The sequence below is a fragment of the Hypomesus transpacificus genome, chromosome 3 (assembly GCF_021917145.1).
Source record: "Hypomesus transpacificus isolate Combined female chromosome 3, fHypTra1, whole genome shotgun sequence".
NCBI lineage: Eukaryota > Metazoa > Chordata > Actinopteri > Osmeriformes > Osmeridae > Hypomesus > Hypomesus transpacificus.
The window spans coordinates 2,433,097-2,446,223 of NC_061062.1; the positions used below are offsets into that span (position 1 = coordinate 2,433,097).

The 13,127-nt window shown below is 41.1% G+C and overlaps 3 protein-coding genes across 3 annotated transcripts; 1 reads left to right on the forward strand and 2 right to left on the reverse strand.

Annotated features, from left to right (window-relative positions):
- The first annotated feature begins 305 nt into the window (after positions 1-305).
- Positions 306-5,363, forward strand: reep1 (receptor accessory protein 1). The gene is made up of 9 exons (XM_047050377.1): positions 306-384; positions 1,724-1,796; positions 1,931-2,007; positions 2,106-2,226; positions 2,620-2,733; positions 2,959-3,127; positions 4,160-4,354; positions 4,610-4,704; positions 5,247-5,363. Exons 1-9 carry the CDS (start codon positions 353-355, stop codon positions 5,316-5,318), a joined length of 948 nt encoding a protein of 315 aa, XP_046906333.1. The 5' UTR covers positions 306-352; the 3' UTR covers positions 5,319-5,363.
- A 2,157-nt stretch (positions 5,364-7,520) lies between these two features.
- Positions 7,521-8,760, reverse strand: mrpl35 (mitochondrial ribosomal protein L35). Its single transcript, XM_047050100.1, has 4 exons — positions 8,672-8,760; positions 8,357-8,516; positions 8,069-8,213; positions 7,521-7,963 (listed from the first exon to the last, which is right to left on the reverse strand). The coding sequence occupies exons 1-4, from the start codon at positions 8,700-8,702 to the stop codon at positions 7,775-7,777; spliced, it is 525 nt and encodes a 174-aa protein (XP_046906056.1). The 5' UTR covers positions 8,703-8,760; the 3' UTR covers positions 7,521-7,774.
- Positions 8,761-8,959: 199 nt separating this feature from the next.
- Positions 8,960-11,387, reverse strand: si:dkey-21a6.5. Its single transcript, XM_047050241.1, has 4 exons — positions 11,048-11,387; positions 10,741-10,853; positions 10,174-10,330; positions 8,960-9,755 (listed from the first exon to the last, which is right to left on the reverse strand). Exons 2-4 carry the CDS (start codon positions 10,849-10,851, stop codon positions 9,598-9,600), a joined length of 426 nt encoding a protein of 141 aa, XP_046906197.1. The 5' UTR covers positions 10,852-10,853; positions 11,048-11,387; the 3' UTR covers positions 8,960-9,597.
- Between the last annotated feature and the right edge of the window lie 1,740 nt (positions 11,388-13,127).

Here is a 13,127-nt window from a genome sequence, read left to right on the forward strand (position 1 = left end):
CTCCCTCAGAAGGCTTTGTAAAATGTAATTTAAATCTACCTCATTCCAATTTCTTTTATGCCTATGTAGGTTACCAGAGCTGCACGCGGCGCTGAAGGTTGACCGGGTGACACGTTTTATTTAATTTAGATGATATGTTTTCGTTTATTTAATTAATGTTCTGATAGTGATACTAATACTACAAAAATATATAGGCCTATGTTAGTAGCCTGACAAAAAAACGGTTCCATATCACGTTCGTGTCTGCGCCAAGACCCTTGACGCTGGGCTCACCAACGCGCCTGTCAAATAGCAACTGCTTTAAAACAGAAACTCCTCCCTACACAGCGCGTTCCGTCGCTTTCCCAGCGCAATGGTCTCGTGGATTATCTCCAGACTTGTGGTGTAAGTTGTTTTTAATAGCATATTGTTCTCCTTTTGGAAACCTCTATTTTTAGCCTTTTAATATTATAACGCATGTCGTTGTCTAGATTGGCACTCAGTAACAAGGTGCATGTCATCTATAGCCGTTCTTCATTCTGTAGCTGTTCATAGCACACCTCTTATTTCTAAGCGGAATCAGCCACCGTGACTTGGTGGTTTGAGATATCTGTCTGCTCGTAAAACTGGAACGTTGTTTTTTGACTGAGAGGGTGTTTTGTCATTTCAGTTGTAATAATTTGAATACGTTGTCTTTCTGAGGTGCTGAATCCATTATCATATTATAGCCTGTTTTTGTTTCAATTCTAGACAAAGAAATGTAATGACTGTCTTAAAAAAAATGCATAGGCTATATGAATTATTAACAGTCTGTCTGTCTACCAATAGGCCTGCATGTGGACATGTATATATAACACAAAATGACCGAATAAAATGTCACGTAGCCCAGATTTGAGCGCCTGAGAGTGCGGCTATTTTGTGTTACTTGATGTCCTGTATTTAGAAAACAAAGGGATGGGTCAGTCTACTCAGGTTACAATCCAAGTTTTGCACACAATTCTAGACTTGACTGGGCACATGTTAAATAAATCTTGCTCAGTAATCACTTTGGAACCATGTCCATGAAAATCCCGTTGCTAATTCGACTATAGTCGAAATTATAATTTCTTATAGAAAAATAATCAACACAGCCAATGCTTTTTGGGTTTTGGTGTGGCTAAATCTCAAAATAGCAAATCAATTTAATTTAGATTACATTATCATATTACCAACCCGTCTGGTAGGCTAGACCTAAGCTCTAAAGCTGTCTTGGTATTCAAGACTACAACCCCTACTCAACACGACATTCGATTAATGTAATGTTCTGAACATTCAGGAGATAGGCCTGTAAATAAGATACCAGTGCGTAACTAATTTATTTTGGTGACCTTTTATAAACACAAACTCTGATAGCGCTTCAAGGCGGTGCAGGCATATGTAGGTCAGTAATTTGATCAGGTCACACAAACAGCTGTTGCCTGACTGTTGCATTTCAAGGAGGTCTTGTCCGAAAGTTTTACTGTCAGCATAGGTGTATGGAGAGGACTAAAGCTAGATTAATTTATTGGTTTAAAAAAAAAAAAAAAAAAAGTTAAAAATAGTTTACAATGTAATGGTATTTAAAGTGGGGTATTACGAGGTGAAATGCACCTTGTAGCACAATATCAGTGGATTGGTGCTACTGAGTGTATGATGGCACACCTACATTTCACTTGGAGGATTTTGCACTTGAGGCAGGGCTTGTGACATGTACTGTTTCCTGTAGGCTGATCTTTGGCACACTGTACCCTGCATACTCATCATACAAAGCAGTAAAGTCAAAAGATGTGAAAGAATATGTAAGTATTAATAGTTTAAGTGATTATCTTTCTTATTTTTTATATCGCTGATTATATCATCCATAATTAACTTTACTTTAGAAACAAAAAGTATTTAAATTTCGGTTTACCTTTACATGTATTCCTTCATAAAGGTGAAATGGATGATGTACTGGATAATATTTGCTCTATTCACTACTGTGGAGGCGATCACAGATACCTTTATTTGTTGGTAAGAAAATATCTTCTGTTTCATGACAGTTCATGTGTTACAACATAGACAATGTTTTTCAAGTGGTAATGACTCCACTTTCCTCTGCTCCACCAAAGGATTCCCTTCTATTACGAGTTGAAGATTGCTTTTGTGGTGTGGCTGCTCTCTCCCTACACCAAGGGGTCAAGCTTCCTGTACAGGAAGTTTGTTCATCCCACACTTTCCTCTAAAGAGAAGGTGAGACCGCTCTGTCAATCCTGTTTTCATTGTCCTATTGTAGTCTGATGAGATAGTCTGACAAGATAACTGAAAGTCACAACATAATTGTTTTGTCACTTTCCTGTGTGTAACAAATTACAACATAAAAAAAATATACATCTCATAATTTTCCAATTGTTAGATAAATAAGTATAATGATAAAGGAAATGAAATTTCCTTTAGGAAATGTATTGTTAATTAAAGTGAGAATAGAGTGAGGGACCTACACACAGTATAGAGGTTGGAGGTTAACATAATTAACATATCTGTGGTTCAAAATATAATTTGATTTTTTACTTTTTGAAGACTTATCCCGTAGCCTTATGAACCAAGCAAAATTAATATTTATGGGTTTTTTTCTGCTTGGGCCAGGACATTGATGACTATCTTTGCCAAGCCAAGGACAAAGGTTATGACACCATGGTGCATTTTGGGAGGAAAGGACTCAACGTGGCAGCCACAGCTGCAGTCATGGCTGCCACCAAGGTACTGCTGACTCAGAATACTTGATTTGTGTTGACGTAGTGAGGTTGTGATCCTCATTTTAAAAAGGTAATGTGATCGTTACTGGAATAATGATGTATTATGTATGATCATAGAACTGTACCATAACTGTAACATAAAGGCTTTTAGAAAAGGAAGGGATGCAAAGAATGAGCTGTTTGGTTTGCTGTGGCAATACTGTGTACGTGTGTTGTGTTTCGCTCATAGGGTCAAGGGGTGCTGTCCGACAGACTACGTAGCTTCAGTATGCAGGATTTGTCCTCCTACCAGTCAGAACCCGACAGCCCTGTGTCTGTCACCACACAGTCTGCAACAGGACAGCACAGGACCAGACCCATGATGCGCAGCAAGTCAGAGAGTGCAGGCGGCACTAAGGGTGAGAAAAAAACGAGCAAGTTCAGCACTGTGATGGTCACAGCAACAATCAGAGATGAGGGAACTGGTTAGTTCATCACAGGTGATTGTGTCAGTGTAAGGGTAGAGTTTAAAGAGGTCGAAAATAGCAACAGTTTTGACTTATACTTATGTTTCCATGGGGATTAAAAAGACAGTGCCGTACTGCAGAAAACGTGTCTGTTTCCTCCACGCAACAAACAGTATCACACGTGTTACGTACATCGTGTTTCCTGTTTAAGCCCCTGATATTGTTCTGCACCCTCACTTTCCATGTCCCCTTTAACTCAGATGTCCCTTCCTGTTTGTGACACTGTCTAGCTGTGGGTCAGGTCCCAAGCTGCCAGCCAGACACAGCCTTTTGTCTGTTGTTCATATCTTTGACCAGAGGCTTGCATTCCATGCTATCTTATCTGCTACATAGAAACACATGGCTCAGATTTAAATAATTATTTTAGACTGTTTGCATCATGCTCTCTGTGTTAACATGTACTAATATAAGACTTTCACATTTATGCCTTAGCCGCTAAGGCTATCATTAACCGTTTATAGAAATGAAGCTGTTGAAAAAGGAACAAAACAACTGCTTTCTGGCCTAAATTGTAAATGAAGTGATATACTTCTTTTTTTTTCTTTTTACAATACTGAGTCCAGACTTAAGAGAGGCATTTGGAACTGTTATAGGGTTTCTCTTTTGATTGCCTGGGAATGGTTATATGGGAAGGAAATCCAGTTCACTGAGCATAATTCAACAGAGACTGAGAAGGCCTATACAGAAGGGGTCCTAGTGGGACTGTGCTGCTTGTTGACAGTCGTTTAAGTCATCTTGTATTATTTTCTTTTTCCAGTACGGTGGTCCCTGCACTCTCATACCACAGGAATTACATGAATTACAGCACCTCAGAATATTGCTGTCAGATGTGAATCTGCCTCTTTCAGTATAGTGATGGCAGAATGACAGTATGTTTGCAAGTTTGTTTGCTTATTTTCACCACCGTCCATTCTCACGGTGCAGGGGAGGACTTTGACATGTCTGAATATGAGGTGTTAAGTTTGGACCAGTGTGAAGCCAAGGAGCCGCTGCCCTCTGAATCCCTGACTGAACCCACAGCCCCTACGCCCTCTCTGACCCCTACGCCCTCTCTGACCCCTATGCCCTCTCCACCTGCCACTCCCACCCCACCCTCCCAACCCTCCCCACCTAACTCGCCCCTCTTGTCCGCCCCACACTTCACCCTCTCCACACCTACCCCACTCTCCCGCCCGGCCCCACCCTCTCCACCGAACCCACCCTCCCACCCCGCCCCACCCTCCCCACCTAACCCGCCCCTCTTGTCCGCCCCACACTCCACCCTCTCCACACCTACCCCACTCTCCCCCTCTGACCCACCCTCTCCACCTAACCCACCCTCCCACCCCGCCCCGCCCTCTCCACCTAACCCACCCTCCCGCCCCGCCCAGCCCTCTCCGCCCCCGGCAGCACCAGGCCTGACGGAGACGGGCAGGGAGAGAGGCCCAAGCTCCCCACAGCTCAGGCTGATTAAGAGAAAGGCTCCTGAGGTACTGCTTCCATCCAGCTCCTCAGCTGGGGCATGACGCCACCTGCCTCTGGAGTGCCGTGACTAACATACTGAGTCACTAAACCTCACTGGCACACATCTAACTGAATCCTCGTAAAATGGCTCTGTAGAGCTAGAGTGAAGCTGGACCAGTTGGATTTTGTAGCATCTAACGTGTGTGTGTGAAGTATTATTGTAATAAATTGTGATTTTTGTTTTGGACTTTTTTTTTCAAAGGCTGTATGTGTGTGTGACTATGTACTTCCAATGAGACATGATGAGTGAAAACAGGAAGTTGAATATGATATTGATACATGGGAGACAGACGTTGTACATTAGGGTTTCGTTGCTTACATGACCTGACCTGACTAGATTACAGTATACATTACTGTTAATGGGGCCATTTCAGGATTGCATCCTTTCCATGTATCATGTCATATTTTCTAAATTGAGTTTCTAAAATTGGCATAATGCTTGCTGCTTCCATATCAGTGATGGTTGACTGAACTATTTTTCTCTTTCTGCTTCTTTCTCTCCATCTAGCCTCCCCCTAGAGTCCTGAGACCACTCACAAGATCCAGGAGTGCCCTTTCCTCAAACAGTGAAGCCATGTAAACATACACCAAGACTGCTTTGTCTGCCTTAGCTGCGAGGTAAAAAGGAAGATGAAAACAGAAAATATGGCCAAAGCTAAAAGTATAAAGCAGCCTTGTATTAGCATAAGGTTTAACCAAAGCAACGTTCTACTTTTTTTTCCATGTGCTGTATGGCCTTTGGTACATTGTGTTAAGAAGTGGGGTCACCAGGGCAACACGGATAGCATGGGTCATACTGGATAGACATTTGGAATTGATTTGACTTTTTCTTTGTCGATGACAGATTTTTTTTTTGTATGTATGTACAGTTTTATTTGTCATTTTGATTAGTTGTTTTTATATAATGCTTGAGGAGACAAGTGCATGGCCTGGCTCCAAGTCTGCTGGTGTGTTATACTGTAAACAACAGAATGTACTGTCACCGAATTATCCTCAAGGACCCTGTTTGAGATGTCAAATGAGGACTGACACTGGGGCAGAAATGGAGCGGCCGGCGAGAGGACTTTAACCAAGCATGCGTCTGTGCTTTTTGCACTAACTCTCTGAGTTTAGGGAGAGCTTTCAACTAGCCAATCAGATCTGCACTGTCAGTTCAGCCACACAAGGTTTCATGGGAAGGCTCAGTCAGGTCTTAGTAGCTCCTGCAAGGTGGCATTTATCTGAAGAGGAAAGGCAATGCTTCCCCTGTGCTAATTAGTAATTGGCACTAAACAAAAAAAAAAAAATTATTGGAAAAAAACATGCAATGTTTTACTTCTCCTTACCTCTGCATATAAAGCCTTAACACTTGATCAGATCATCATTCGGCAGATGATGTCACTGCTCTACTTGTGAATTTTCTTTAGAAAAAAAACAAAGTCCAGTAGTGAGGACTAAAAGATTTCCTTTGGCATCACTAACTGCAGCGTATTACTCAGTGTAATCTGTGACAATCTACTGTCCAATCTAGATTTAACAGCTGTGTAAGAGTAGCATTGAGAACACTGACAGACTCGTTTCTGTAGAGTTTCTTTCAGGTTTATTATTGATGAAGAGAGTCTGATGACACTTCAATACTCGGTTGTTCACTGAGCGATTCAAAAGTAAATGTTCTGATGCTTCTTGGTGTCCTTCATAGTCAGATACTTTGCAGTTCATAGTGGACAGGTTTTAATTATCTTGTAATAGATGGATTTATTATTGGGAATGTGTTTTGCCAATAATTACGGGCTTGACTTGTCGTAATCAAAGATCTCTTCACTGTAGTTAAGGCACTTCACTGTCTTGTCACTGAGCCTAAATGTTCTAGTTGTCACTGTGTCTGATATTGAAGGTTGGGATTTGGGCAGCAATTATTTTCTCTAACTGTATCAAGACAGTGTTTCAAAAGTCAAATGAACGCTACTCAGGTACAATTCTTCTGTTTACACATCAACTTCACTTTATCTTATAGCAAACTATAGGCATACACTTTGTGTTGCACATGAATATCCTTTCATTGGCGAAATGAACATTGTGGGTAAAATACGATCATAATGCATTAGTGTAGTATCAGTGTTTATTGTTAAGATGTTGGAATGTGAAATATTTCTTTTAAATGAGTGAAATTAAGAAATGATCCTTACTACAGTATGTTGCAATGTAGATGATTAGTTTATCTTTTTGTACACATTTACAGAATTCATCAGTGCATGATGTTTGATATTAGTTGGTATGACAATGGTTTATTATGTGCATTGAGTAAATTTGTGCAGGTCCATTCTATGCCTCATCTAATGCCTTGTTGACAGACATTGATTTTAAAGTGTTTTAAAATGTTTCTTAATTTCATCATATTGTGTGATTTGAGGCCAGTTAAAACACTTGTGACAAAATGTGAACATGCTTAAGAAGCTGTATGTTAAACTGTAACACAGGACACAGCTGCATGATCCCCTGAACTAAATATTGATCTCTGAGATGGCCTTTGAATGACTAAATAGTATCTTGTTCTGGCAGGCCAGAATCAGATCATCCTGTAAACTAACACCAACATGTGAGTTAGAGAATACAAATGTAAATGAATCATGGATTAAAAAAACAAAACAATTTATGGTTAGTTCTATTATCATCACATTCAGTCAAGTGTGTTGGTGAGTTGACAACAGCCATTAAAAATGAAACCATGCGAAGCCTGGGCTCCTGTTTTGTTTCCTATGACATGTTTCAGTTATTTCCAATGACTCACATTTTCACAATTATAAATATCGGAGACCTTGATAATTTATTAAGTAATTACACACATGGCAATATATCACTTGATTTAACGTTTTGCTTTAATTTGCATAACCTGAAAGTGTAACTATGCAATTTGTCATTACTATTGTTTTTATTGTAGCGACAAACATGGCAAAAACTCAAGAGTAGTCAAAAAAAATACTACTATCAAATGTATAGATGCCATTACAGTTGAAACTATTGCAAAATGAAGTGGCTTTCCTCTTGAACTCCACCTACTTAAACTTTGAGGTTGACACGATCATGGTATTTCTCGTAGGGATCGTTAACATACCAATTTCTCCTCTTCCAGAACGAGGTGGTCATTTTGTTTAAGAGCTTGCTCTGTGTTTTGTTGCAAAATACATGTTCCCGTAGCCGCTTTTTTCTGCCTGGCATCTTCCTCCATAACTTCTTCTTGTATCCTGACTGTAAAGAAGGGCGAGGAGTTAATGCCAACCCTATTATACATAACTGAAAACCTCTAGAAACGATTCATTTCAAAGCGCGATGAGAATCCTGTTGACGTGTTACCTTGCGTCTGACCCATAAACCACAGTGAAGCCGCAGAAACCTTTTCGTCACTGATCTGACCGTCTTCCTTTTGCCCTTCTTCAGGCTGAAGTACGTAAGTGTTCTCCTAGGCGGCTGGACCAGGCTTGGAATAAGTGGAGATACACTGAACAAAGACAAAATAAATAGGATGGTAAAGTTGAGTGAGAAATGCATAGCAAGCTTACTTTGACAACCCACCCCCAACTAATAGTCATACGCCTACAGCTTAATATTATGCTATGTTTTAAACTGATGGATTAAAGTTACCGTTGGAGAATGCTCGGCTGAGGTGACTGAAAGGTTATAGCGACCCAAGACCCAGCGGAGGCTGAGGTTGCACATCTCTGGACAGTTTGGCGATGGATAACAGCAGACAACCGACATATCTGCGGTGTCCTGATAACCAGTGTGAGCGGCCTTAGCAAGCCTGTTTTTAACACAAGTCGTTAGTAATTTGCAGCTACAAACCTGCAAAGTAAAACATGCTCACAGTATATCAGACACTCACAATATATCTACATTACACAGAAGACAGATTGTCTGAAAAACTACAGGTTGATATCGCAACATTGTTTAACATACCAGGGACACTCCGTGCTAAGGCAGCCGCCATGATTTTTTGTGACCTCTACGGCACCTCGCCGTGTTCAATCTAAATGCAATTTCAAATAATGCTCCCTCTAGTGGACAGGACATGTATTATGACATACACATTGCACTGTGAATCAATGTTATTTACTTTCAGATGTCTAATACATTTAATTATAATGTCAATATAAGTAAAAGTTCTACTTCATCAGCTTTGTAGATCAATTTATCTTAAAACTGAAAATGTTTGTATTGGATAAAAGGAAACTACTTCAGGAGATCTACAAGAAGAAGGTACAAGGTTGCACTTTATTCCAGCATGTACCTTTACATGTTCAGTCTGTCTTTCTTTAAAACATACAAATACAATAATATGAAGAAAACGGTTTTTCTGGACACATTTCAATCAAATACATAAAAAACAAAACTTTTTTTTCAACAGCAGTAATCTGACTTTACCGACTTAAAACCATCTTCAAAGCATAACTTGACCAACCAGTGTACCATGAAAGTGAGTGCAAAAACAATTACAAATATAAAAGAAAAAGAAAAGTGCTATTCATGTTGCATTAAACAGGTCCACAGAGGCATGCAACTCCTTCTCCACCTTTCCAGTCAGCCTCCATTAAATCTATTCAACTAGGTTCACAGAGAAATGCTGTGTTTGTGTACAAAAGAGTCAGCCTTCTACAAAACACAGAACAATCCTTCTGCCTGTCAATGATACGCACTTACCGCAGCGTACCAAAGTACAGATCTCATTCATGTCTAACTCATGTGCAAACCTAAGCTTTGTCAGTCTTTCAACAACAGTGCTGCTACCTACAGTTGAGGCGTAGAAACCACAGGGCCTTAGTTAGCTCTTCCAGCCTTTAATACCAAATGCAGATGAAGACAGCCATCCAATGCCTGTGGTAGGTTCACCAGCCAGCGTACACTGGCTCGGCATCACAGGGCATGCCGTAGTACCGGCCCTGGGGACGCTCCTTGCGTAACAGGGGTGCTCGTGCTTGTGCAAGCTCTCCGTCTGTGTCCTTCCTGTGACGCAGCACTACCAGAATGATGAAGAGTAGGGCCACTGAGAGAGAGAGGTAAAGAGAGAGAGAAAGAGAGAATATGAGAGGGATAAAGAGAGAGATAGAGATAGAAAGAAAGAGAGAAAGAGAGAGATAAATAGATAGAAAGAGAGAGTTAGAGAGAGAGAGAGAGAGAAAGAGAAAGAGAGAGAAAAAAAAGAGATAGAAACAAATATGGTTGAAAGAAAGATCACCCACACATACACAAAACCCACAAACAGTAGATGAGCATGATTCTTATTTAATTTAATTATATTTCCTGTTCCATAGAGGATACGCTACCAAGACAAATCCCTCACTACCTCACTAAAAAGGATCAGTCATGTGGGCTGGATATTTGTGGCGTTTCAAAAGGGCATTTTGTTTATTGGATAAATAAAATACAGAAAAAACTAAGATGACTTGAGAATAACGACATACCCCCTCCACCAATCACAAGTAGGGCAATGGTGACGGGGGCCAGCTCACAGTCCTCCCCAGCCTTGCGGAAGAACGTTTCCATGCAGTATCCAGGCGCTGTGCTCCCTGGTGGGCAGAAGGCATCGCTGGGACACTGGATCGGGTTCACGTCTGGACTCTTGAGGGACAGATTGTATTCATTTATCAGACCCTTTTGTCCAAAGTGACGTACAAACAGTGTGTTTAGAAAGTACTGCAGGAGATCAGATGGCTGAGCGGTTAGGGAATCAGGATATTAATCAGAAGGTTGCCAGTTCAATTCCAGGCCATGCTAAATTAAGTTCGTCGTAAATTAAGTAAGTCGTTGGGCAAGGCACTTCACCCTACTCCCCTCGGGGGAATGCCCCTGTACTTACTGTAAATCGCTCTAAGATTGATAAGAGTGTCTGCTAAATGACCAACTGTAAGATGAGATCAGAAGTGCATGGTTGTACAGTCATTCGGTGGTCAGAGTCAAGTAACAGTCTCTATTTACTAGCCACATGGCAAAGTAACCACATCTCAGCAACAGAGACATGATGCACTCACGGGACAGTAGTTGTTTTCAGGGCAGATGTTGCAGCTCTCTTGTCCCCAGCGGATTTGAAAGGAGCCGCTGCTGCAAATCTGACACATCTTCTGCTGAGCAGCCTTGTGCATGCCTGTACAGAAACCGGAACATATGACTCTCATCAGGGACTTGCTCATCAGATTATGCCACGAATATAACATGGAGCAGCCCCTTTAGACTATTTCCGTGAACCACTTTCATTTATTAGATCATGTTTGGGTTTGTGAAGAACAGGGCTTTTACAGAATCACCCATGTACACCTGGGGATGGGTGCAGGCGGTTACCTGGTCGACAAGGAGTGCAGTCCTTAGCGGCAGTCAGTAGAGACTCAGTTCCGGCTGGACAGATCTGACACTGGGAACAACTGGAGGAGCTGTCAGAGACACAGAGAACCTAGAGAAAGTGCTCAACACCGTTGGGGTAGTACAGTATGAATCCTACCAGCACTAATCACTTCCAATGACTACGGAGTCATAAACAAGAATGATATCTAAACCCTTACACCCCCACCCATAGACTAGGACTTTAAGCGTGTGTGTGTGTGTGCTTTTGTTTGGTTAGGGAAATAAGACCTTATGAGATACAGTGCCCTCCAAAAGTATTGGAACAGTGAGGCCAATTCCTTTATTTTTGCTGTAGACTGAAAACATTTGGGCTTGACATCAAACGATGAATGTGAAACCAGAGATCAACGTTTCAGCTTTTATTTCCAGGTATTTACATCAGGATCTGATGCACAAATTAGAAAATATCACCTTTTTGTTCGAACCCACCCATTTGTCACGTGAGCAAAAGTATTGGAACATATGACTGACAGGTGTGTTTTGTTGCCCAGGTGTGTCCTATTACATACATTATTCAATCAATAAATACCACTGAATGTCTACACTCAGGTTCAGATTGGGTAAGATAGGTTTTGTCTATGCAGACTGTATTCAGAGGTGAAAACAACATGAAAACCGGAGCGCTGTCTTTGGGTGAAAAACAAGCAATTGTGAGTCTTAGAGAAGATGGAAAATCAATCAGAGCCATTGCAGAAACATTGGCCATAGCCAGTACAACCATTTGGAATGTCCTGAAGAAGAAGAAAACTACTGGTGTACTAAGTAACAGACGTCGAACAGGTAGACCAAGGAAAACATCAGCAGTTGATGACAGAAACATTGTGAGAGCTGTAAAGAAAGACCCTAAAACAACTGTTAGTGAGATCAGCAACAACCTCCAGATGGCAGGAGTGAAGGTATCACTATCTACTGTTCGCAGAAGACTTCATGAACAAAAGTACAAGGGCTACACCAGAAGATGCAAACCACTCATTAGCAAGAAGAATAGGAAGGCCAGGCTGGAATTTGCCAAAAAGTACAGAGATGAACCTCAAAAATTCTGGGACAAAGTTTTATGGACTGATGAGACAAAGATTAACTTTTACCAAAGTGATGGAAAGGCTAAAGTTTGGAGAAAGAAAGGAACTGCTCATGATCCCAAACACACAAGCTCATCTGTGAAACACGGTGGAGGTAATGTCATGGCTTGGGCTTGCATGGCTTCTTCTAGGACGGGCTCATTAATCTTCATTGAGGATGTAACACATGATGGCAGCAGCAAAATGAACTCGGAAGTCTACAGAAACATTTTGTCTGCCAATTTAAGGAAAGATGCAACCAAACTGATTGGCAGAGCCTTCATCATGCAGCAAGATAACGACCCAAAACACACTGCCAAAACAACAAAGGAGTTCATCAGGGGCAAGAAATGGAAGGTATTAGACTGGCCAAGTCAATCTCCAGACTTAAACCCTATAGAGCATGCATTTTACCTGCTTAAGAGGAGACTGAAGGGAGGAACCCCACAAAACAAACAACAACTGAAAGAGGCTGCAGTAAAAGCCTGGGAAAGCATCAAAAAGGAAGAATGCAAAAGTTTGGTGACGTCAATGGGTCACAGACTTGCTGCAGTTATTGAAAGCAAAGGATTTGCAACTAAATATTAAGTCTTATTCACTTAAATATGTTTTAAGTATATCTGTTCCAATACTTTTGCTCACATGACAAATGGGTGGATTCAAACAAAATGTGATATTTTCTTAGTTGTGCATCAGATCCTGATGTAAATACCTGGAAATAAAAGCTGAAACGTTGATCTCTGGTCTCACGTTCATTATTTGATGTCAAGCCCAAATGTTTTCAGTCTACAGCAAAAATAAAGGAATTCGCCTCACTGTTCCAATACTTTTGGAGGGCACTGTAACTTGTGATGTTGGATCTGCAGACAAACAACAAGGCAGAGGGAGGGCTGGTTCTCTACGCAGAAAAGGCCCCTAGAGTTGTCGGAAGCAGCTCAGAAACAAGGTTCTTACTTGCAGAA